This window comes from Balaenoptera acutorostrata, chromosome 2 (assembly GCF_949987535.1).
Source record: "Balaenoptera acutorostrata chromosome 2, mBalAcu1.1, whole genome shotgun sequence".
Classification (NCBI taxonomy): Eukaryota; Metazoa; Chordata; class Mammalia; order Artiodactyla; family Balaenopteridae; genus Balaenoptera; species Balaenoptera acutorostrata.
In genome coordinates this window covers 69,719,400-69,746,573 of record NC_080065.1, presented here as the reverse complement: position 1 = coordinate 69,746,573, position 27,174 = coordinate 69,719,400, and the positions used below count along the sequence as shown (strand labels likewise).

General features: G+C 36.5%; 1 protein-coding gene across 1 annotated transcript in view; it reads right to left on the bottom strand.

The window, feature by feature from the left end:
• Positions 1 to 9,200: 9,200 nt before the first annotated feature.
• The window catches only part of XRCC4 (X-ray repair cross complementing 4), a 274,654-nt gene continuing 256,680 nt past the window's right edge, over positions 9,201 to 27,174 (bottom strand). Inside the window, exon 8 of the mRNA XM_007193045.3 lies at positions 9,201 to 10,023. Coding sequence (XP_007193107.2) covers positions 9,912 to 10,023 — 112 coding nt within the window. The 3' untranslated portion in view covers positions 9,201 to 9,911. The remainder of the gene's footprint in view (positions 10,024 to 27,174) is intronic.

The window sequence follows — 27,174 nt, the reverse complement described above, 5'->3', positions numbered from 1 at the left end:
ACAGCTCTTTCACGGCGCTTACCACACCCTGATTGTCTGTGTACAGCTCTGCCTCTTTTCTTAGTCTAGACTTCCAGACACCAAGAGACAAAAGTGATGTCTTGTTTATTTTTCTAGCCCCAGTGCCTGGCAGAGTGCTTGGCACGAAGTGTTGAGTAGACATCTGATGAATGAATGAACACATACACGTCAGGACTTGTGTTCTAACCATAAGTGAGAATTGTGTGTAAGCTTAAGGTACCATATCCTTGTTCAGAATCCAAATTTCAAATTCTTGAGTTTCATAAGAAGACTGATACAAAGGATAGTAAAAGTGAAAGTACCACTGGGTTACTATCAGCAAAAGAAGTTCAACATTGGTTGATTGTAGGCAATTAGAAAGTTACTGAATGGTAAAAATGAACTTATTTACAAAACAGAAATAGAATTACAGATGTAGAAAACAATCTTAAGGTTACCTGGGGGGAAAGGGGAGGGAGGGATAAATGGGAGATTGGGATTGCCATATACACACTACTACATATAAAACATAACTGGGGCTTCCCTGGTGGCGCAGTGGTTGAGAATCTGCCTGCCAATGCAGGGGACACGGGTTCGAGCCCTGGTCTGGGAAGATCCCACATGCCGTGGAGCAGCTAGGCCCGTGAGCCACAATTACTGAGCCTGCGCGTCTGGAGCCTGTGCTCCGCAACAAGAGAGGCTGCAATAGTGAGAGGCCCGCGCACCATGATGAAGAGTGGCCCCCACTTGCCGCAACTGGAGAAAGCCCTCGCACAGAAACGAAGACCCAACACAGCCATAAATAAATAAATAAATAAATAAATAAATAAATAAATAAATAAATAAAAATTAAAAAAAAAAAAAAGGCTGGGGAAGAAAAATGCTAAATATAAAAAAAAAAAACCATAACTAATAAGGACCTACTGTATAGCACAGGGAACTCTACTCAGTACTCTGTAATGATCTATATGGGAAAAGAATCTAAAAAAGAGTGTATATATGTATATGTATAACTGATTCACTTTGCCGTTCAGCAAAAAGTAACAGAACATTGTAAATCAACTATACTCCAATAAAAATTTTTTAAAAATTATGAAAGTTACTGATGTCATGTATGACAGGTTAGGGCTGTAATAGAAAAACCAAAGAAATGCCCTTCAGGGACTTCCCTGGTGGCACAGTGGTTAAGAATCTGGCTGCCAATGCAGGGGACACGGGTTCGATCCCTGGTCCAGGAGGATCCCACATGCTGCAGAGCAACTAAGCCCGTGCGCCACAACTACTGAGCCTGTGTTCTAGAGCATGCGAGCCACAACTACTGAACCTACGTGTCACAACTACTGAAGCCCGCGTGCCTAGAGCCTGTGCTCCACAACAAGAGAAGCCACCGCAATGAGAAACCCGCACACCGCAACAAAGAGTAGCCCCTGCTCGCCACAACTAAAGAAAGCCCGTGCACAGCAACGATGACCCAATGCAGCCAAAAATAAATAAATTAAAAAAAAAAGAAATGCCCTTCAGAAATGTCAATATTTTATATAAAATTCCTCAAGAAAATACTAGTATTTGTTTTATTATATACTTTTTTTTCCTCTCTCTCTCACCTTCCTCAAATGCCGTAATTCTTACAGAATATAAAATTCTTATTAAACAAACATGGCTTTCAGATGATATATTGTTAAGTATGAAAATCCGTCTCCAAGTCAGAATTTTGACATTCTAATCATAAGGAAAGATAACCGGTTATGGCCAATACAGAAGAACTGCAATTTTATCTTTTGAGGGAGAGTATGAATAAATGAATTAATGAGTGAATACATGAATATACTTAAAGCTCTGGGATAGATTTTCTCTTCCCTAGAAAGCACTTGGACAGACACTTAAAAGTGTTTTCCTCTGGAGTTCTTCATTTTTTATATTTCAATGGCCAATCCACCTCCCTTCTGACAGTCACATTATTTCTTTAGATAGGTCAATACCTTCAATCAGGTCTTGCTTTGCCTAGAAGTCATGCCATCTTTTAAAAATGACATTGCAGGTATGGTGGGGGGTAGACAGTATTATTTTAACATTTAACACTAGGGAAAATGTAACATGAAAACATGTTCCCTGACTGATAAAAACAAGGAACAATTAAAAGAAAGAGATAATAGCTGAGTGGTTCTGCATGAGAAAATAAGAGGAATTGGGGGAAAGCTGAGAGGAGAGGAGAGGAGAGGAGGGAGGAGAGAGGGAAGGGATGGATGGACAACGTGGCAGGAGGCTGGATCCTAAGGAGACAAGTTGCCAATGGGAGATTCATGAGTAGGAAAGCCAGAAGACTTTATAGAGTTATGGTAAAATCAAATGTAAGTGCTCATTTTGAGGTAAACTGCCTCTCTCTGACCCACACCTTCAATAAATTCTGCTATACACAGAGATTTCTCAGTGCTTTTGTCACGTAAATCAAAGAAAATGAAGTGAGTTCCATGGCTGAGTTGGCATGGATGGGAGAAAAAAAGAAAATTGGGGTTGATAAAACATGAGGCTCAGCCCCACAGAATTCAGAGCAGAGGTAGCCATGAAAATAAATCCCGCAGGTATTCACAAAATTCTTGGGAAGAGCATCAGACTTTAGAACTGATCAGGGACAAGGAGCTTGAGCTATTAAATTTCAAAGAGAGGGTCAGTGTAGCTGATAATCTGGTGGTACATAACTGTGCTGATTCATTATGTGCAAGACAACCATCATAGGACAGAACAACAGTAAGAATCATACGATCTTCCATATGTGCTTCACTTACTGTGAAGCAGCCGCTGTGCTAAATGCTTTATCTGCATTATCTTACTTAGTTCTCAATGTATGGATAAGAAAGCTCAAGTTCAGAGAATTTGCCCAAGGTTAGACAGTTAACAGCTGGCAGACACAGAGTAGAAACCTGGCTTAAGTCCCCAAATTCACATTCCTAATTCCTATTTATTCTATGATCAGGTTCTAGCCAGAAGACACCAGATTTTTGTGCCGTGTATATACTGAAAGCTATTACAAATGCAAAATTGTCTTTGTTATTCTACATGATTGTTTTAGTCAGCGCTTATCAAAATACAGTTATATAACAAACGATCCCAAATCTCAGTGGCTCTGAGTAGCAAGCAATTATTCTCATGCTCACAATCAGCACGGTTGACTATAGTTCAGTTTATCTAGATTGGGCTCAGATGGAAGGCTCTTCTCTAGGTTTCAGGGTAGTGAGCTTGGCTCCAGCTTGGCACTGAGTTCAATTCTTCTCTGTATCTCACGAGAGGCCCAGGCAGGAAGGGTGGCAGCTACCTGGGGTGTGTCTGTCTCATGGCAGAGATCAGCATCTCCCAAAGCGAAAAGCAGAAACATGTAATGCCTCTTAACTCCTGGGCTCAAAAACGTGTATATTGTTATTTCATCCACATTTTATCAGCCAAAGCAAGTCAACTGAGTGGTGTTGGTGAAGAGCAAAAATTTATTGACAATATTTTAATCTTTCACAGTAATCTAATTACTCCTCTGTAAACTTAGTTCCTCAGAGAGATACATTATATCTCTTAGGGCAGTGGAACAAGATTGTTTCCAATATTATTTAGTAGGGGCTCTGGAAAATTTCACATGCTTGAATTCCCTAAATGTTTGCAAAGCATAAGGACAAAACCATCTCTTTCAAGCCTACTTCTCTCATCATCTCTACCATTTTGTCCCAGTAGGGATTCTAGAAGTCTCTGAGGTTTTCAATCAGATCATTTAGGAGAGGCAGGGAGGGAGGGAGGGAGAGAGATAGAGAGAGAGAGAGAGAGAGAGAGAGAGAGAGAGAGAAAGAGAGAGAGAGAGAGAGAGAGAGAGAGAGAGAGGGAGAGGGAGAGGGACGGGGAGGGGGAGGGAGAGAAGGAGAGAGAGAGAGGCAGGGAGAGAGAGAGAGAGAGAGAAAGAGAGAGGGAGAGAGAGAGAGGGAGAACCCACTTTGCTGTACACCAGAAACTAACACAACATTGTAAATCAACTATACTTCAATAAAAAATAAATTTAAAAAAAAGTATGTGTTTCAGGACTAACCTACATTCTATTTACTGGAACAGTGGCCACCAAAATTGCTCCTGCCGTTAATAGGAACATCTACTGTCAAGAAGGAAATCTCTCTCTTTTTTCTGTAGAACCAAGAGCCTTTAGGGACAAAGAGACCCTTACTCAGAAAGCATAGTTCTCAGTGAGATTGTGAGATGAGAGTTTAGGATGAAGGGCCTCCAAAAGAGAAGAAAAACCAACATATGAACAATAAAATTCATATTGAATTTTATTCAAATAGAGGAGAGAAAAATCAAAAAGTGAGGATCATAGTTGGTAAATGAGACGGTATGTGGATATTTGAAAGGGAGAAAATGAGTAAAAGGGAGGCTGGAGAGTGTTTTAGGTGGAGTAGGTAAAAGAGAGCTGGGAGACAGGACAGGAGACGGTGGATGGTCAGTTAACCACAAAATGCTTGCCTGTCATGTATTTTCCAAGGTATCCTTTTCCAGTTATTAAAATAGAGGAAATCGTTTCAGGTTTGAGCACAGAACACTTGCAAATGAAATCTACTAGAAGCTGTCAGATCAGCAGTGAAAAGTTTTAACTCAGACAATAGCTACACACGGATGCATGAATAGTTCTTTTGTGACTATATCATTCTCCCTTACAAAATGTGCTACCTATTTTTTTAATTTCCTGATTTATAGGTAAGTTCATGAGGCCTTTCATGAATTTAGATGTCAGCTAGTTAATTTCATTTTATTAAAAAAGGATTCTATACAAATATAACTGAGTAAAAGAATGAGAGAGACACAAAAGGATGAGGGTTGGCTGCTCCTCTGGGAAATGTCTGCTAAGGGGCCTACTGACTGGCCTTCCTTTCCCATTCCCAGATGCCCAGGAAGGGTTCCATGACCTGAAGTTTTCTGGCAGCCCATACCTTCCCAAGGAAGTGCCAGGTAGAACTGGGGAGCTCAATTCTCTCCGTATCTTTATTATGTAACTTAGTTTCACACTCCTAAACGCTCTGCGCCGACATTCCTCCTGGGATACCGTTTAACTTGTCTTCTTCATTCGGATGATTCACAATTACAAACTTGGAAATTAACCTCACACCTGATCCCCCAGGACCTTCTGTACTCTCCTCTGACCTGGAAGACAGCTTCACCCTCAGCTGACTCTCCCCCAACCCCTACCAATTTCTCTGAAGCCCCCAACTGGACCCTTTATCTTCTATGGATCCTCACCCACAACTTTAAATTTTTTATCCTTCTCTTTAAGCCACTTATCCTACTACTCCTTGATATTATAGTTCACCATACAGTGGCTTCGAGCCCCAATCTCAACCCCACTCTCATATACTCACTCATATACTCCACTCTTGGAGAGCAGACCCCAAATTTCACGTCACTATAAACTCCACAGTAACAGAGCAGTTGTATTATTCATTGCCTCACCTAGTGCCCAGAACAGAGACTGATGCAAGCGCTTAACAAATATCTGGTGAATGGATGGATTTATCCTTAAATTCTCTACATGGCTCAGTTCTGTATTTTGTGCATAACTAATCCCTTATAAACATTTGTTGAAACAAACTTACCCAAGAGCTGCTTGGCTCCAAAACATGGGATCTAGTATTTTATAAATTTGAGTTATGCACCACTAAGAAAAAAGTTTTAAGTAGTTTCCTGACCTTTTTAAAACTACATAATAAAGACGTCTCTTCCTGGGATGGGGTTTTTTTCTTCCATGAACTTCCCTAATGAAGCCTGACCCATACCATCTGATGCCAGGGCCAATCATTATAAATCTTAAGCTGAAAAAACCTTCAGAAATGCAATCACCTTGTTTTAGAAGTGAGGGCACCAAGATCAAAAAAGCCATGCTGCTAGTGGGAAGCTGCTGCATAGCACAGGGAGATTAGCTCGATGCTCTGTGATGACCTAGAGGGGTGGGATAGGGAGGGTGGGAGGGAGGCTCAAGAGGGAGGGGATATGGAAATATATGTGTACATAAGGCTGATTCACTTTGTTGTGCAGCAGAAACTAACAGAACATTGTGAAGCAATTATATTCCAATGAAGGTATTAATTAAATAAATAAATGAGAATAAAATCATATTCATAATCATTATCATCAAGAAAATAATTTAGAAAACAAAAAATGAATTGGTAGACTGAAACAAAATCATAACCATCACATCAAACTAATTGCTAATGGCCTAAACACCATCTACTGATAGAGATTAACAGAATGGGTTTAAAAAAAAACTTAATTTTATGCTTCCCACAATAGAACTTAAAATATTATAGGTTAAAACTAAATTGACAGAAAAAGATGTACAATTCAAATAGTAATAATAAGGCTAGAGTCTTTATATTAACATCAAATAAAATCAATTTCAAAACAAAATACATTTCCAGAAATAATAATGCTGAAGATGTCAAAGGTATCTTAACTGAACAAATGTTTGAAATACATGAAGCACCTGTCTGGTGGCAAGCCAGTATGTGTGCACTCCTTAAGAAGGAGTCCAGGCTTCTCCAGCCTTTCTATCTGTCCCAGAGGTTCTTCAACCAGCCAAGGGTGCTGGTCTCCTACATAGGACCTGGGAACTGACACACCGGGTCTGTGGCTCTCGACCCACCCACTCCCCAGGGAGGGTGCCCACCCATACGATCTCCCTTTTTCTCTGACTCCCCTCACAGGAGCACAAGTCCTGACCCAGTTGCTTTTCTTTCCATTTTTCCCAATTATGTGTCTATCTATCTTACAGCCTTGGTTGTACAGGAGTCCTTATGCCAGCACAAGGACAATATGGCATAGTCCTTATGCCATCCTAGTATGTGTGAACTGGTTTCAATATAGTTTTTTTTTAAATTGGAGTATGGTTGATTTAAAATGTGTGTTGGTTTCTGCTGTGCAACAAAATGAGTCAGTTATATGTATACATATACCCACTCTTTTTTAGATTCTGTTCCCATGTAGGTCCTTACAGAGTATTTAGTAGAGTTCCCTGTGCTGTGGGTAGATCTTTATTAGTTATCTATTTTATGTATTGGGGTTTCAATATAGTTTTGATTTGCATTTCCCTAATGAGTGATGAAGTTGTGCTTCTTTTCATGTGTTTCTTACAATTTTTATATCTTCTTTATAAACATATCTATTCAAATCCTTTGGTAATTTTCCCACTTTATCAAGGTATAATTGGCAAATAAAATTGTATATATGTTAAAAAAAAAAAAAAGCCATGCTGCATTATAACTCAATTCTTGTGCCTTCCATTTCAGTGCCTTCCACAACAATCTATTTTAGAGTATAGACAATGGAAAAATGTGGGAAAAAAAATCATGGAATGGAATGATAGAATCTGGACATCTTAACCAAATCTATAGCTATCTGTCTATAGAGGGCAAGAACTATAAAACCACAAGAGATAGAAAAGAGGAAATATGATTATGGGCTTACTATGTTCTGTTCTAACCAGCTGAATTAATCTGACACATAGCAGTGGTTGAAAAGATCCACTGCCCTGAAAAAATACAATACAAATGACCCCTGAACAACATGGGGGATAGGGGTGCTGACCCTTCAGATAGTCAAAAATCTGAGTATAATTTATAGTCAGCCCTTCTTATCTGTGGCTTCTCCATATCTTCAGACCCTCCATATCTGCAATTCTGTATCTGAAGACTCAACCAACTGCAGATTGTGTAGTACAATATTATTTACTATTGAAAAAAATCCGCTTATAAGCAGACCTGCGTAGTTCAAACCTATGCTGTTCAAGGGTCAACTGTACCATGCACTTTATAGATTCTCTTGTTATGATTACTTAGGAAACACTTTCCATGTATCCCTTTCTCACCACTAGTGAGTTAACAGCCAAAATTCAGTTTTCTTCTTCTTCTCTTTCACTTAAAAAAAATATATATATATACATATATATAACATATACATATATACATACATATATACACTAATGTATGCTAATTTTGGTTAGTCATTTGTGGTCTATTCAGATGTGGTAGCATTATCTTGAGATTCTGGTACTTTATGTACACAATCTCCTTGGAAAGATCCAAGGTAAATCTTGGATTATATTAATTCATTATTATAGTGAATTTCCTAGGTGACTGAGTAGAGTTTTGTAATTATATTTCACATATTTATATTTATATTTAATTAAAATTTTTCCTCTTAAATGGAAGCTAGTATAGAAATAAAAATGCAGTAAAATTTCTATTTAAAATATTTTGTTGTTCCATTGACTTAATAAAATCCTATTTCTGATATAAACAATAATGTATAATTTCCTTCTCATTCTCTCTCTGTAGTCAAGCCTATGTGTAAACATATATGTATATTTATTTATAATTAATCACAAAAGGTAGTTGAGCTTTCTGAACAACTATTTCTTTGTATCAAATCATCAAGCTAAATTTCAATCTTTTAATGAGTTTCTTTTCAAAGTGATCTAGTAACTTAAAGAAACTAGATGATTTGAGGGGCTACTGCGTGATAGACATGCATTTATTCCTTCAACGAACACTTACTAAGTCTCTATGAATCCAGCCCTGTCCTAGGTACTTGCAGGTAGAGAGATAAACAAGATGGCCATGCCTCTGCTATGATGGGGCTTACTTTCTATGGGGAGACAGAGAGATGGGGGTGGGGGGGGGAGGGGAGGGGAGAGAAAGAGAGAGAGAGAGAGAGAAAGAAAGAGAGAGAGAGAGAAGGGAAGGGAAGGGAAGAAAGGGAAGTATTTTAAGTTTGGAGATATTAGCATATAGACGGTATTTAAAACCACAGATAACCTAGGGAGACAATGTAAGTAATGAAAAGAAAAGGCTAAAGATTAAGCCCAGGACACTGAAACTTTTAACTGTTGGACAAGGAGAAGGACTCAGCCAAGAAGTCTAAAAAATTAGTGGCCAGAATGAAAAAGAAATACAAACAGCATATGTTATTGCAAAAGTCAAGTGAAGAAAATGTTTCTTAAGGAGAAGTGATTGGCTCTGTCAAATGTTTTGCTGAGAGGCTTAGTAAGATGAGGACTGGAAATGGACCAACTAGCAACATGGTGGTCATCGTTAACTTGAGTGGCATGGAGGGAATGGATGTTCAGCTGGATAGAAGTGAATGAGAGGTCAGGAAGTAGAAACGATGAATATTTTAAAAAAAAATCTGTGCCAGATGTAAATGGGGATAGATAAGTGGATTCTACAAGGTTCTTGTCTTCAAAGAGGGCCCTTGCACCTATAAGATAAATCTTTTATCAACAATCTCTGAAAAACACGCTTTGATATAAAACAGGGTTACATTTATATTAATATGTACTCTATAAAGACCTGTTACTATATTGCAGGAAAAAGTTAAACTAAATAACATATTTTATTAAGAACACAAAATCTTCAATCAAAAGTTTTATCATCAGATTTTCAGGTTGTTTGTGTACAAACTAAAAATAGATTTTACACATCATTCCACAAATTAAAATGTTCAAGCATCAGTGTTCAGAATATGACTATTCAAAAAAGAATTTGTAGACATTTTCTTTGTCCTATTTTCAAAATCTTCTGAGACAGAATAGATAGCTACTACATATAATATGTGTGAACTGAATAAGGTAAATGTGACCTTTGCAACAAAAAGGTCTGAGATTTTATCTAATTATAGGCATGCTGAATGAAGAGTTTAGAATAATGCACTACTGTCATCAAATCATATCTTCATATACATGTGTAATCCATTTTGCATAATGGTTTCAGCTCAGTGTGTATGTAATTACATTGTAAAGCACACTCAGAGCTGCTGCTGAGTTGAAATTTTTCTTTTGCCGTTTAAGGAAATGAATAGAAAACACAGTCTTGTGAACATCAAAGTACTTTTTGAGACAATTAAATCTCATCAAAGAGGTCTCCTGGACTACTGTTTCTTAGAGTTTCTAAAGACATGTTTTCAGCTGGGCTGTGATCCTTTTTCAGCATCTCAGGTAGTGGAGGATCAAGCCTAGAGTAAAAAGAAAAATCAAGATAATTTTATTTTGAAAAACTACATACAGAGTAAAAGACAATTAAGAGATACATAAGTGAAATAAAAGTTAAACCCTGTTTCCAAACTTCTGCATTAACATAAAGAGAGATGAAAGGCATTTAATTTCTTTAACTGCTTTGGAATTAACGGCCTCTATTCTGAGCTAACGAAAATTCAAGGGCCTACAACAATATTCATAATTAAGGTCAAGAAATAAAATATCCTCTGTGCTGTACTTTTATGCCAAGATACTGAAGATCTCTCAAGCCATTTCTTTAATAATTCCATCACAATTTACACTTTCCTTCGGCTCCCTTAAATTCTAACTATTAACATTCATTTGAATCTCAACAGCAGGAAGTTCTGATCACATAAATTTATTTTAGTGGTCATTTGATTGTAAGTGGGTATATAATGACTTCACATTTTTAGCAGTTGTTGACGAAATGCTGTTGGTCCATATTAATTTACTGAATCTACATATCTTCATTTAGTAAGTAAATTTACTCAGTTTCAGTACTGTAGTTACTACATCAATGGACTGATCTCTATATTTGTGTAAATGTTCTCTGAGTCCTAGGATAAAAGGCATGATCACTAACGGATAATTGGTCTTTCAAAAATGGTGAGCTGGAGGGTAACAGAGCTCAATCAGAAGAAGACCTTAGGGGGCTTCCCTGGTGGCACAGTGGTAGAGAATCTGCCTGCCAATGCAGGGGACACGGGTTCGAGCCCTGGTCTGGGAAGATCCAACATGCCGCAGAGCAACTACGCCCGTGAGCCACAATCACTGAGCCTGCGCGTCTGGAGCCTGTGCTCCACAACAAAAGAGCCCTCGATAGTGAGAGGCCTGCACACCGCGATGAAGAGCGGCCCCCGCTCGTTGCAACTAGAGAAAGCCCACTCACAGAAACGAAGACCCAACACAGCCAAAAGTAAAAATAAACAAATAAATTAATTTTTAAAAAAATGAAAAAAGAAGAAGACCTTAGGAATGTATATTTATCCTTGTATAAACCTTGTCTGAATCAACCCAGTAATCCTCAGTAAAATACCCATATTTCCAACTACAAAGGCAGAAGCATCATAGCAGTTCGGTACAGCTAAAAAAGAATAGGACTTGAGGGACCTCCCTGGTGGGTCAGTAGTTAAGAAACCACCTGCCAATGCAGGGGACACGAGTTTGATCCCTGGTCTGGGAAGATCCCACATGCCGCGGAACGACTAAGCCTGTGTGCCACAACTACTGAGCCTGTGCTCTAGAGCCTGTGAGCCACAACTACTGAGCCTGCATGCCACAACTACTGAAGCCCGTGCGCCTAGAGCCCATGCTCCGCAACAAGAGAAGCCACCGCAATGAGAAGCCCGTGCACCACAACGAAGAGTAGCCCCTGCTCGACGCAACTAGAAAAAGCCTGTGCGCAGGGACGAAGACCCAACACAGCCACACACACACACAAAAAGAATAGGACTTGAAGTCAGGACACATAGGGTTTAAATCCAGGTCTATTTCTTATTAGCCATGTGACTTTAGGCAAGTCATTTAACCTAACTGGACTTCTGTTCTCTCACCTCAGAGGTGGTCTAAAGATTAAATGAGATGTTATAAATGAAAATGCTTGTAAATTCCCACAAAACATTTGGAAACTATTATTATTAGCTCCTAATATTGCATAAATTACAAAAGAGCTCCTGCTAATAGTTTCTTTAATTTAAAAGACTAACCAACTAAAGATCCCCAAATGTTGTTTAGATTATGAGCACTTCCAAAAGCCTGCACCCATGCTTAGTTGCACAGATTATTAAAAATGAATCCACCACAGGGTCCTCCTTGGCCTCATGACTGCATACAATTAACCATAGTTGGCTGCTACTAGGCCTGGGACATGTTCTGTCTTATCCTGAGCAAGCCAAGTTCAGATAACATAACCCTCACAGGAATGCGGAGGTGCTAGGCACTAATGCATTGTCAAGATGACAAGTACAACCCTCTGGGAGTTTCAATGTTAAAATTAACAATAAATACTGACATAATTACTGTAATATGTAATTAAATACCTAAAAATATATTCCATAGAAGGAGAAAATGATACAGTACAGAAGTATAATTATTACATGCATAAGTTTTCAATGTCAACTCAAAACACATTATACATCTTAGAATTGCTTTTTCTCCTCCTAGCAAAAGAGAGAATTGAATTATTTCAATTAAAAAGCCAGATATGGAAAAACCTCTGTAATTTCATTCGTCATCTAGACACTGTACAACCAGAACACAAAGAGTGATCAATTTAGTTAAAAAAAAAATCAGCATAAGACAAAAGGACCACTCTGAAGTGACAAGTCTGAAGGGAATAGATCCCTGGTTCTCCATTTAAGATTCCCATCTCTTTCTAAAGTCATGGGGAGCCTAAGATATAGATTTTGACTCTTTTGCTCTTAGTGTCTAGTACATAATAGGTGCCCAATGAAAGCTGTTCCATGAATGGAGATCATTGTTCTACAGCTTTCATAACTGTGGCAAGTCAACAGAGTAAATTTAGAACTCTCCCCACAACCAAAAAAATAGTTTAATCATTTTTATAAGTAATAAATGTTTATTGTAAGACTTTATAAAACTCCTGAAAAACATGAAGAAAATTGAAATGTCCATCATCCTACTTTGCATAATTTGTATTTTCATGTCTTTTTACAAATATGAGATTATATATATAATTTTGCAGCTTGATGTCTTTACTCTAAAATATACTAGAAATGTCTTTGCATGTTGAAAAATATATTTAGATCTATACTCATCATTAATTTTAATTTGTTTGTACTAAGAATCCACTGATGACTGTTTGGGTTGGTTCCATTTCTTAATGCTCTTATAAACAACACAACGATCAATAACCTTATACCTACATCTTAGCATATTTATCATATTATTTTCTCACGAGCATGCTTACTCCAAGCATTCACGCTTAGAGGTGAAATTTGAAAGCAAATAACTCAGAGAACCTGTACCTGAAGTCTTAATAGAAAGTGAGCTAAACAAGCAATTTGAAACTTGGGAGTTCCTCTCTTTCTAATTAAGTTACAACCACTAGTTATGGCCCACTTTAAATTCTAAATCTTCCATGAAGACTTTTTTTCTTTTTCCTTTTTTTTTTTTTTTTTTTTTTACTTTCCACATTGAAGATGATTTTCATTTTCTCTGATCATTTAAAGTACCTATGTCTGCACCCAATATTTCAATACTAGTTTTTCCTTTAATCAATATTTAAGTATATACTATGATCAGCTCATTGTGTTAGGGAAACATAACAAATTTGATAAAGGTAACAATAATTTCTGCCCTCAGGAATCTTTCAGTTAAACTTTTTACTTTCTCTAATTTTTTTTCAAATATGTTTTTTCTCCCTAAACATTTTATAAGTAGCTTTAAGGCAACGACTGTGTAATATAATTTGTTCACAGTGATATATCCCTTTAGGAATTTCTATGAACATTAAATCAGTATATAGGATTCAAGTAGACTTTTAGATAGTTTTTATGGACAACTTGGTTCAAAAGGAAGAATCCTGAATCCAAGGTTAGGCGATTTTTATTTACGCTTCACCACATTAAGATTTTGGTCAGGTGGCAGCACCTTTCTGGATCTCAGTGTCTTAATTTAAGCTGTAGAAAGTTAGGGTTACTATAAATGATCTTGGAAGTTCTTTCAGTCCCTATATTCTGAGACAGTTATGCTCAAGTAGACTACTTTGCAAAATACAGGCTCTCAATAAATACCTGTGGAATAAATGGAAAAAGGTGAATTAAAAAGGAAAGGTTAATGACAGAATAAGAAATCGTCTTTGTAGAGTTAAAGGCTAAAGTATAAGGACTTTTCAAATAAAGTGAATAAATGAAACTTCTCCAGATGTTGAGAGCCTTATTAAAAAATGGCTTATGGTCTCAATAATTTGCAGAGAGTTTTATGTTTTATTACTTGATTTCACACTGCATTAAAACACACACACACACACTCTATAACTTGAATCAAAATTGCATTACCACCATCTAATTAACAGTAAATAGTGTAGATCAGAAGTTAGATTTGTCAAAAGAAATATCTCATCCTGGGAAAGTTTCTCTAAAATGTTAGAATGAATGATTGACTTCTAACTTTCTGAGAGTTAAATTACCGACATCTTTTAAAATGATTATTTCCAGTTATTGGCTCATTTTGTAAAGACATTTTCTCAGCCACGTTTAATATTGGTATTACCATGGCTGGAGTATCAATCTTTTCTTATTTAAATGAGAATCATTAGTATTGTTTGGAGTGAATTACTTGCATTTTATAACATATTCTGAAAATAATATTTCTGAAAAATGTCAGGGTGCCAGTTTGAGCAGACTGAGAGGTCCAGGAAAAGGTGTAATGATTGATGGCACTGTGACACTTGAAAAATCATTCTCCTTTGACTATGACACAAACAATGGTTCTAAAGTCAAAAACCAAAAATCAATTTGTATGTGGCTTAACTATATCTCTACCTACACATACAATTCAATTCCAGGTGAATTAAACATTTAAATGAGAAAAGGCAAAATTTTAAAGCATTTAGAAGAAAATAGAGGAGAATTTCTTTAGGATCTTAGGATAGAAAGTTTTTTTTAAGGCGGAAAGTGAAACCATAAAGGTAAAGATAGATAAATTCAATTACATTAGAAGCATTAGAAGTAAGTACTCCTATTCATCAACAGACATCTTAAAGACAACGAAAAGACAAGTCACAAACTGAGAGGAAATACTGCAACATATGCTGCTAAGAAAGGATTATCCAAAGAATTCCTACAATCAATTTTTAAAAACCCAACATTATTAAAAAATATATGCCAAAGACTTCAGGAACTTCCAAGAAGAGGGAACAGTGAGGGCAAATAAGCATATGATAATTAGCTCAACTTCATTAGAAACCAAGGAAGTGCAAATGAAAACCAGTATGAAGTATTTCATACCAGATTAGCGAAAACGAAAATGTCCAACAATAGCAAAGATCACAAAGAACATGAAATAACAAGATGAATTACTACTGGCTGGAGTGTAAACATTTGAAACTACTTTAGATAACAATTTGGCAATAACTGTCCAGGTACATGAAGATTTATGTACTTATAACTAGGAATTCCACTTCTAGTTACATACTCCGGGAAATATTTGCATATGTGTGTCAGGAGATATGTGCACAAATGTTCACAGGTGCATTATTTATAATAGTGAAAAACTGAAAACTACCCAAATGTCTCTCCACAGGATGGGCAAGTAAATTATAGAATTTTCACACAATGGACTAAGACGCAGCTACACACATGCACAAATCTCATACATGATGTTGAGCAAAAAAGCAAGGCACAAAATAATACACAATATGATTCTATTTACTTAAAGTCAAAAACATGCAAAACTATATAATATTACTCTTTGAACACTGATGTGTGTGTGTGTGTATCTGTGTATGTACATAATAGTTCTGGATCTTATTTGCTCTTCCAAGACAATGCTCTCAGATTTCTGAGTCTTGTAACTTTGGCAATTGTGAAGATGGTTTTACAGAAGGGGCAGGTTGAGTACTATGCATAGAGGGTTCCATTTCAGATATAACGGGTGAGTCTGAAGCGACCGCAGGATATCTAAATGGAGATAGATGCTGAGTAGGTAAATGCCTGTATAGATGTAGAGCTCAGGAGAGATGACTGGACTACATGTACAGAGATAGCAGTCACTGCCATTACCACTGGCCACTAAAGACAAATGAGTTGAAGAGATCTTCAAATAAGCTGAAGAAACTCCCAGAGAGAGTCTATCAGAGAAAAAACGTTTAATATAGAATCCTGGGAAATGTTAAAATTACAGGGGCAGATGGCAAGAGAGAGAAATGAATAAAAGGAGACTGAAATAGAATGATTCAAGAGATATGGGGAGAACCAGGGAAGAGAGTTGTTGTGGAAGCCAAGAACCAAGTTTATTTTGTGTGCCCACAGCTTGTGCTACTCCCATTTGCCACCCAAATGCTGGCTTTCTATACAACTTTGACTGCTGAATCTGTAAATACATGTTAGGTAAATTATTTTCACCCACTAAGAATTATCTGGAGTTGAGAAGAATAAGCTGGAAGGATGCTGCTATGCTTGTGATTCGTTACAGACAAGAAGAACAGGGAATGTTTTCTTTTGGGAGGAAGAAAGTCTTAAACCCTTGGACTGCAGCCGTCATAGCAAAAATCTAGCAAAATGGTCAATGGTCAACTCCTGCCTGGCCACCAAAGCAGAGCATTCTTAAGTAGCTCTTTATCTCACACTATGATAAAATATATTATATATATATATATGTATATAGATAGATAGACAGAGTGGGTGAGAGAGACAGATAGACAAAGAAAGAGACAGAAAGAGAGAGAGAAAGAGAGCTTTCTTTTACTAGCAACTTCCCTGGCATCTACCCACCTCACCTCTGACTCTCCCCTGGGATTGGGGTAGAGGTCAGATGTGTGGCAAGAGATGAAGATGAGAGATGAGGTAAGGGCAATGTATTAGGAGAGAAACAGACCCGAACATTGGTTGAGACATACATTATTTGGTAATAATAAAAGCCAAATATCTAATGGTTTGTTTTTTAGGATGTTAATAAATCAAACCTTCATCAAAATGACCACAAAAACAGCCAAGTCAAAGTATTATGTACTTGTTATTATTAAATAACTAGACAGCTATAGAACTGGCCTTAACAGAGTTCTCGTTATGGAACAAACTCAATTAGAGAAACATCTTTTAAATGGAAAAGTTATAAATAATGGGCTTAAAGATTTGACATTACCAACATTACCACTGTATTTTCAAATTAAATTTTAGTATTTAAAAAAATATTTGAACTTTGAATAAATGGGAAAATAGCTACACATTTCTAGTTGACCATATAAAAACCAAAAGCATCTCCTAAATAAATTAACAGACTGAAGTCATCAGGATTCATTAAAACAAGTGTTGAACATTGTCTGGAATTCAATAGGCCTACACAGCATTTTACTAGTCTGAGAAAATGCAAAGCAGTTGAAACTTTCTTTCTGGCAACCAAAATGGCAAATAAAAGAAATTGCGTTAGTTATTTTCAACTAAATTCCTAAAGTTTTTTTTCTAATGAATATTCTTTTGCTGTTTAACTTTATCAAGAACAAGAATAAAATAGAAATAGGCTTTTGAAATAAGTAATTTTGAATAAAACATAGAATAGAGAATTATGAAGAGTAAATACACAATGTTAAAATGCACTTACATGCTTTATAGATATTGGGAAAGAATAATTATAAAATTTCCCTGTAAAATATTCATATTATGGGTTTGAAAATAAGATTCTCTAGCTCTATCCAAGTTAACATTTAAAGTCACAAACATTAAGATCAATATGTCCATAATCCACAAGGATGCCAGAATTTATGTAGGAATTTCATAATAATAAATTGGAAGAGTCTGTCATTCTTACTCTATTTTATTTAGATAAATAACATTACTGTGGTAATTCATTAGATCAGCAATATCAAAGTCCATACATGCTTTAAAAAATCAATACCTGAAAAACCCTATGTTAAACTTCCTGTATCCCTTGCAAGTTTTGAAACGGTATAGGTGACATTTGCTACTGGTGATCTGTGCCTATAAAAGCAGAAAACTGTCATCTTAATAAAAAATGATTTTCCACAACTTTACTTTTAAGACAGGCCATTGCTCTTTGCTACTTAGTGTGCTACAAATGAAGTCTCCCTCACTAGATTAGAAGCTTCTTAAATAGAATGACTCTGCTTTATACGACCTGGCTCATAAACGTTCCAATGATTGCATGTATTAATTAATGAACAAATGATTGAATGAATGAAGTAGACAGTATTAACAAGAAGTCTCAATAAAGTTAAGCAACCTGCCCAAAGCCACACAGCCAGTAAACATGAACGTGAGCAGGCAGGCAAGTCAACAATGAAGCCAGGGTATTAGCCTAGGTTTCCCTCACTCCGAAATCCATACCCTTCTTACTATACCAGTATATGGGAGTCACTAATTCTTATTTCTACTGCAGAGGAAGGCAACTTGGTGCTGGGCAGTGTGTCTGAAAAAGTAATTCCATGAGACACTCTAAAAAATAAAATCTGCAGTCTAAAATGTTTGGAAAGTATTTATTTTTCTCCATTAAGTCCTCTAGGTGTTTCATGTGCATATTATACATTTAAAGCTATTAAAGTCATTCCATAAACCTGTTAAATTATTAAGTAAAACAAAAGCAAGGTGCAGGAGAGTGTGTGTAGAAAATCAGAGTGTGTATATATATATATATATATATATATATATATATACACACACACACACAAATATATGTACAAATTTATATGTGTGTGTGTATGTGTGCATTTATATGTATATAGAATATCAGAGTATCTCTGGAAGGATTCACAAGAAACCAGCAATGGCAGACTCTAGAGAGAGGAGCTTGGGCTGAAGGCCAGAGATAATTTTTGCTGGATAGTCTCTTAAACTGTTGAGATTAAAAAAACAATTTATACACAGATTATATCTTTTTAAAGTGCTTTAAGAAAAAAATAGCTTGTTTATCCTCAGTTTTACAAATGAATTTGGCAGTCAAAGCCTCTTTTCTCACTACCTCTCAATTACTAATATCCCAAGAAACGAGTGTTTCTAGAACAGCCTGCATTGCTTGCTTTCCTGAGAATATAATACCTACTAGCCTGAACCCAAAAATGTAGTGGTCCAATGAAGGAAAATAAAAACACAGGAAAAAAAAAAAAAAAAAGAACTCTGCTTCAGGCTACCAAGAGAAGTGGAAAAAACATGGGCAGAAAATAATACCCAGCAATGGAGGTTAGTGACTTCTAAGGAACCAGGGACCAGGAGTGATAGTTTCACCACAATGTGGAACCAGCTGTTGGTTTCCTGCTGCTGCTGTAACAAATTACCGTAACATAGCAGCTTAAAACAACACAAATTCATTATCTTACAGTTCTGGAGGTCGGCAATCTGACCCACGTCTCACTAGGCTAAAATGCAGGTGTTGGCAGAGCTGTGCTCCTCTCTGGAAGCTCTAGCGGAGAAACTTCCAGAGGCTACTCTCCTCCTCCATCTTCAAAGCCAGCAATGGCAGGTGGACACCTTCTCACACCACATCATGCTGAGCCGGCTTCCTTAGTCACATCTTTCTCTGATTCTCCTTCTGCCTCTCTCTTCCTTTGTGATACAATGCACCCACCCGGATAATCTAGGATAATTTAGCTACTTTTATGGTCAGCTAATTAGCAACTTTAATCCATCTGCAACCTTAATTTCCTTTTGCCATGTGCTCTAACATAGTCTCAGGTTCCAGGAATTGACATCCTTTTTTTGGTGGCAGGGGGTGGGGAACGCATTATTCTGCCTACCGCTCCAGCCTTAACTTGGTTAGGGCTCAACTGTTACTCTATCAGTTTAAATGTTTCAGGATCACTTAACAGAGAAACAGGCTTTGAGTAAGAGCAGGACCCACAAGGCCCAGAGCTAAAAGAAACCTTCAAGCTGGCTGGAGGAGGCATCTGCAAGGTCTGTGCAATATGACCTGAAACTCAAAAGAATCCACACTGGGACTTCTTATCTAGAGATGAACTGAACGAGAATCATTGAGATAGGCTGTCAACTACATCATCCATCACCTACCGGGTCTACTATTTACTGAGTGCTTACCAAGGGTCAGAGACTGTGCAAGATGCTTGGGATATAAAGTGAACAAACAAACGGTCCAAGGCAGAGGTAACCCTGAGCGGCTGAGCTCCCCTGAACATACACTAACTACAGCCCTTGTCTAGGGGATAATACAGAGACTGTTTCACTATGACAGCTCTAACGAGTGAGGCTGTTAAAGAACCACAGACAATGCCACCTTCATGGGTGTGTGACTGTGCTGTCAGTCACACAAGGCCACAAGCTTAGAGGGGCCTCATCCCTGCTTTAGCGTTCTGTTGTCACTGTCTTGAAATTCTTAATAATTTTGAACAAAAGGGCTCTGCATTTTCATTTTACACTGGTCCTGCAAATTATTGTAGTCTGTCCAGACCATGCACTTTCAGGGACCTTCATACACCAGACCCAAACCGAACCTAAACAATTGCTCACACTTATTCTGGACCAATAAACAATGGGACTTTTTTTAAACTAATTATGTACTGATGTATGGACTCATTCTGTCCTATTCAGAACGGAGTTTTGATCCTTAATTAGCCTAACCACCAGTAAACCTTTTTAACACTTGAAAAGCACTTGCTTTTTCTCTTCAGGGAAATACTTGGTGAATTTTTTCACTGGTAATTTTTTTTTTTTTGACCTGTAAGTAAATAAGAATGAATGTAGTTTCCTGGCAAATAAATACTCCTCTTTGTTAGGCTTCTCCTTCTCCTCCCTTGCCTTCTCTCTCTCTCTCTCTCTCTCTCCCTCATTTAAAGCTCCACTGTCTTTTGTTTTACAGTAAGAGAATTCAGTTTCTATTTTAATTAACAGATTTTCCCATTATTTTAGTCCTTGCTAGTGGACTTGATTCTTAGTGTTCTCAAAATTACCCACTCTAATTAATTCCTTGGCTCACAAAGCAGCAAACCTCTCATCAGTGCCATCCTGTGCTGTGGCCTCCCTATCTCTTTCCCTTTTGATTTGCTGAGTATCAGTCTGCCCCAAATCCTTCCTGAATATTTTCCTGGCTTTTCATGGAATGGGTGACCAAGGATCATGCGGCAGCCAGACATTTTAAAGAAGACAGACTACTTTGTAACACCACCAACATCATATAACTTTTAGATAAAATGAGTATCATATAACTGATACATAAAATGAACAAACAAAAAACATCTCTTCACAAAGTATACTAACTCAATGTGGTATTATTGGCAAATGTAAAGACAGCGTCTGCTCAAATTCTGGGAGATGTTCTGTCTTAAAGAAACATGCCAGAAAGGAGTCAGAGCACTGCAAGAAGGCAGATGGAAACAATCTACAAAATTCTGTGGATTTTGATTTTGAATGAAAAAGATTAAATTTTTCAGTTGACTTTAAAAATATAACCAAAGTGCAAAGTAAAACCAAGTTGTATAGAATGTTTTTAAAACAAATCACTATACCTCACAACTGGCGGCAAGTCACTGTGAGATAAGGCAGTATAAGCCATGGAGGATTCAGTCTATATGCTCAGAATGACTGGAGAAAGACCTATCTAACCTTTTTGCCCTGGAAAAGTTTATTACATGTATGGTATTATGATTTCAATTAAAGTTCAAATGTCACTGCTAAACTGCAATCCAATCCACACAAAAAGCTGTTGACTGCAGTTGTGTGTTATGTTTAGATAACTATCTTTACTAAGTGCACTATATATCTTTCTCATTGTGATATCTTTATGATTACATAAATTACCATTTTTTTCAAGAATTTTTACTGAACTAATGTTTATTTTGAGGAAGTAGAGTAAGTGCCACATATGGTTCCATTAGTGTATTAACTGGTACAATTTGGTCTCATTCCTTTAAATGTCCCATTGCAATCTATGTCTTAAAAAATGTAAAAAATAGTATTATTTAGTCATAATTCTCCAAAATTCATAGTGGAGGAAGCTTTTACATGGCACTGAACTATCATTAACAAATGTAATGAGATCAGTGTTTTGTAAAGGCATTGGTTTGATTTGCCAAAATGCAGGACTGGCTGTAGCACTTAATTATTAAGGCTGGAACAGACACATTCAGTAAATAACTGATCAGCAATTTAAATAACCACTGTTACCTAACTGATCTTATTTTGCTACTATAAGAAAGCTATCTATATATCTCAGCTTTGATCATCTGCCATCTGAACTGTACAATTATTGACATTTCTCCTTGCCTTTTATTGGTTTTCTCCTTCAGCCCATCTTCCAACTGCTGCAAATGCTTTCTACAACACAAGCCTGATTATTACTTTGTACTCCTACAAGGCTGTAGTTGAAACTCCCTTGGCATAGTAAAAAAAAAAAAAAAAAAAAAAAAAATCACGGAATTTCTAGCTTCATGTCTGCCTTTCTGGTTCTAGCTATCCAATGCTCTTCCACACCAAACTTCTTGTCATCCACCAAATGCATCATTCTGTCTTCACTGCCATACTTTTCCATACAGTTCCCTCAGCTTGAGGACTCTTTCTCCTGCCTTCTTTACTTAGCAGGCTCCTACTCATCATTAAAAGCCAAGTTCAGATGTCACTGCTTCTGGGAAACCCTCCTAGGCGGAGGAATTAATTATCTCCTATTCTCCCATAGTACATCTTAAATCAAGCAGCTCTTTGTTCCTACACCTACTGCTGTGTAACAAACCACCCTAAACTTAGTGGCACAAAACAATGACAATTTTATTATGTTCATACTTTCCATGAGTCTCACAGGGCACAGTGAGGATGGTTTGTCATTGCACCATGGTGTCAGGGCCTTAACTGGGGATACCAGCAAAACTGGGGCTGACATGATGGCTGGGAGCTGGAATCCTCTGAAAAGCTCATTCACTCATATCTGGTGCTTGGCTGGGAGCCTTGAAAGAGTAGGACTGGCTCCTGGAGACTCTTCAGTGGCTTGGCTTCCTTACAGCCTGGCAGCCTAGGATAGTTAGACTTCTTACATGAAAGCTTAGGGCTGTAAGCATGAGGTGCCTTTGTTGACTTAGCCTCTGGAAATCACAGAGCATCACTTCTCCTGCATTCCACTGCTTACAAAAGAGTCCAAAGCCCACCTAGATACAAGGGGAGGGGATATAGAAACCACTTCTCAAAGGAAGGAATATCAACCTCAGACTTTAATTCTGCACATCTTTGTCACTTACATTGTAAGCAATCAGAGAACAAGGACTACGATTTAGAATTACTGTTTCTTTCAGAATCTGGCACAATTCCTAGAATAATGAACTATGTGCATTGAAACTGACTAAGAAGTGTCTTATTGAGGGTGTTTGCCTTTTTTTCTCTAAGAGCTGAGTATGAAAAAGCTATAGCTAGTTTCATATACAATTTACACAGAATAAAAACCATTCCAGATCAGAAGGGCAACTATATAGATTTTTAGAAATGCAATCACATAAAATTTATACTTCAGCAAGGAAATTTTAGTTTCTGACAACTTTTGCTGGCCACTAGTTAGCTCACTTTCCATTATGAAGTAACTTAAATTATTTACTTTTCCAAGTAGTTTCGGATGTTTATAAATTTATAAGCTTGCAAGTTCACACAATACCATTAGTTTAGTTATACTCCACTTCACTGGAATGTGTGGGGAGGGAGATCTATGGTTGAATGGTGTTTCAATCCTCATGGCTAAAAGCCTCACTAGCAAATGCTGGTCAACTTCTAAATAAACACGCACGCAGAACCCAACTACTAGAAGGATCTAGTTAGTTGGATTTTCTATTAACTTAAGTTTCATTAAGTTATTATTATTATTGCTTAAGCTTTAGGAGTGTTAGTTAATTTAAACCTCTTCTATCTGGTTACTGAGAAACAACAACAATAAGAAGCAATCACACTTTCATTACTAATGCAAGTAAAAGTCAGAAGTGAAATAAAATCTTCATCTCCATACATCCTTTATTCTGAGAAGAAATGTGACCCCTGTTAGCAACACGGAGTTACCACCAACAATCTCACTTTCAATGACCAATGAAGAAGAAGAATCAGATTTCAAAAATCAGAAACCATAAACAGAAATTAAATGTTAAACCAAGAAATTCTAACACTTGTTTGGAATTAGGAAAGCTGTCACCCATAAATTCACATGCAGCCCCAAAAGACAACCATGAAAATTGAACAGGCTATAAACATGCATGGAAAATATTCAGCTAGATTCTACAGTCTGATCATAATTTCCCTTAAAATATATATAACCTCCAAAGTCCCCTCAAAATGTTACTGGGGCCTCTGTGGATGGGTAATCAGAGAAAATCTTAAATCTTAATTCATTTAAATTGCTGTCTACAGTGCATTCTTTTACTGCTTTCTGTAAAAATAGGCCCGCTTATCATACTGCAAAAGAAGAAAGATATTTGACATTTCCTAATCTATCACTGGACACTTTTCTATAACTAAGAAATTTGGAAGTGACTAGAAGGACCACTTAAAAATTCCATTTTTAAGAGTGTTAAGTTTCCAGAAGGCAGGAACCATGCTTATCTTTGTATAGTTTAACCGCATATACAACTTAGGAAAGACTTGAGATTTACAACTTAGGAAAGACTTGTTCTTAATAGAGTTTGTTTTTAAACAAACTCAGGATACATTTTTTAGAAATGTTATAAATAATAGATTTTCTCAAATCATTCCACTAAGACTATTTAGCCTATGATATAGACAAACTATTAGAAAGTATTAATGATGAGAACTAGTGGTCAACATAATTATAAGAATCTGTTTTTCATACATTCCTTACTTCAAGCAATATTTTCTCAGTATAAGGCACTGTGCCAGCTTCTGAGATGAACAAATAAAACATAATCCCAGACTTTGAAAATCTCACAGTCCAGTTGAACAAAAATGTATTTGAATAATTAAATATAACATGTGTGATGAAGTATGTACAAAGTATTGACTTATAAGATTAAAAAAATATTTTACTTTCCAAATCTAGATGTCAGGAACACATCTGTGCTTATGGAAGGCTTATTTGTATTTGCAGTTGTACACATAAAAATTAACATGTTACACATTTTGATGTTTACTACATGGTAATTTCCCATAACTCTTGAAGAGATACTTGATTATTAATGATTAAAAGTAATTTTTATTCACAATAGCAATGACTGTTTTCTTTCCTTAAGCAACTTTTCTCATAAAGAACATGGAATTGATTGCTGTATCAGAACACTAAATATTTAAGGGAAACATTTATTTATACTCATGAGAATTTTATTAAAATAATGATAGACACTATCCAGATATCCAATCCAAACCCAATCCAAATATCCAACATTCAGGTGGGATGGGGTTAAAAGGCTATTTCCACATCTGAATTTCCCTTGTAGGTCCAAAATTCTAGTATTGTATTTTCAGGATATAAGAGAATAGTGCAACTTTTAGGTTTCATCCAAAGTTATGAATCTAAATTTTCTGTATTACCGTCTCTCCTTAACTTATTTTGGGTGTTGAATCATAGTAAAAAAATATTCCTTCCCATGAAATTGTTACTTCTTAAACGTTTGGTAAAAAGAAATAATGAAGTTTCCTAATCATTTCTTAAGAAGACTTACATTTCAAATATAGAAATTCTAAAATCCTGTAACAATCCTAGTAGATGCAAGCAACAAAAAAATTATTTATTTGGGGGTATATAAAGTAATATATATGCATATTACAAAGACTTCAAAAATTTCATCAAAATAGAATAAAATAAAGATTATCCTCTGTCTATTCACCTGTTGATATTTTAGTGTATATCTTTTTTGAATTTATATACATGATATAATATATACAAAGTCTTTTAAAAATAACTATACTATGAAAAGTACTTTTTATTATATTTTTCTTAAAAATTAATTGAGGAATACCTCTCTTTGTCAACAATTATGGGTCTACATAATCATTTTTAATGGCCTCATAGTATTCCATCACACTGAGCTACCTTAAAATTATAACTAATCTTGATCCATAGACAAATACTAGAAATAATTTAAATGCTTGTTGTAAATTACATTTCAATGAACATCCTTAAATATACTCTTTCTAAGTAATGTTAAGACAACAGGTCTATTTAATTCTAATTGAAAATGGTTGACTATAAGACTATAGTTCCTGAAATTTCTTACTCTTAGGAATGCTAAGGGGAAAAGTACAGCTCACAATGAAGAAAGCAGCATATATGTATTTTAACTACCTGGAAATTAAATTATTTTTAGATGAAAGTTCTGTGTTAAGAACAACCACAGTAACAATACATATAAACCTGGAAAAAAACAGTGATTAAAACCTGGGAAAGTGGGACTTCCCTGGTGGCGCAGTGGCTAAGAATCCGCCTGCTGATGCAGGGGACATGGGTTCGAGCCCTGGTCTGGGAAGATCCCACATGCCACGGAGCAACTAAGCCCGTGCACCACAACTACTGAGCCTGCACTCTAGAGCCCACAAGCCACAACTACTGAAGCCCATGCTACTGAAGCCCATGCTCCTAGAGGCTGTGCTCCGCAACAAGAGAAGCCACCACAATGAGAAGCCCTCACACTGCAATGAAGAGTAGCCCCCGCTCACCGCAACTAGAGAAAGCCCGCGCACGGCAATGAAGACACAATGCAGCCAAAAATAAATAAATAAATAAATAATTTAAAAAAAAACAAAAAACCTGGGAAAGTGAAGAGAGTACTCATTAAAATACCTGTATATTACCAACATAGAAAATAGTTAGAAATTCTTTATGTTTCTCATTGAAGACCACCCTCACTTTGCTTCTAAGTCAAAAGGTTTTACTATTGGACTTCAGAGGTGGACCTCATAAATATTATATACTGACTGCTATTTTTATTTATTTTTCTTGGGGAAATTAGATTAGGTAATCTGACCTATTACAGAAGACAAGTGTTTTGTGCCTGCTAGTTGACGTGTGGGCCAAACTCTCTTTCTTACACATGAAATAAATGGTTATTATCAATTTGGAGATAAGACAAAGAGTTTTTTCACAGAATTCAGGGAGAGTCAGAGCAGACAATGTTTCTGAGCCTCGTGTGCAGAGGATAAGTAAAAGGACAAAAAACAAAAACAAAAACAAAAAACAAAGGTGACAACTCATTGAGAAGTTTTTTATTCATTGAGATATTGATATTTTAATTCAAGTATACATAATCATGCTCTGATGTCACTCTGCCACATATGTAACTGAAGAGAATAATTTAAGAGGGAAAAAGATAACTTTTTTAGAAAAGAAACTTGACCTTTCTTGGTATAAATAAGAATCCCACCTGGAAGTTTTAGATCTTCCAACACAGTCTGAAGCTGCCCTCCCTGTCTTGTTTTTTTTTCAAATTCAATATTCAAAATTCTGTTGAAAGTCTATTCAAAGTTGCTAATCTATCACTGAGAACAACAGCT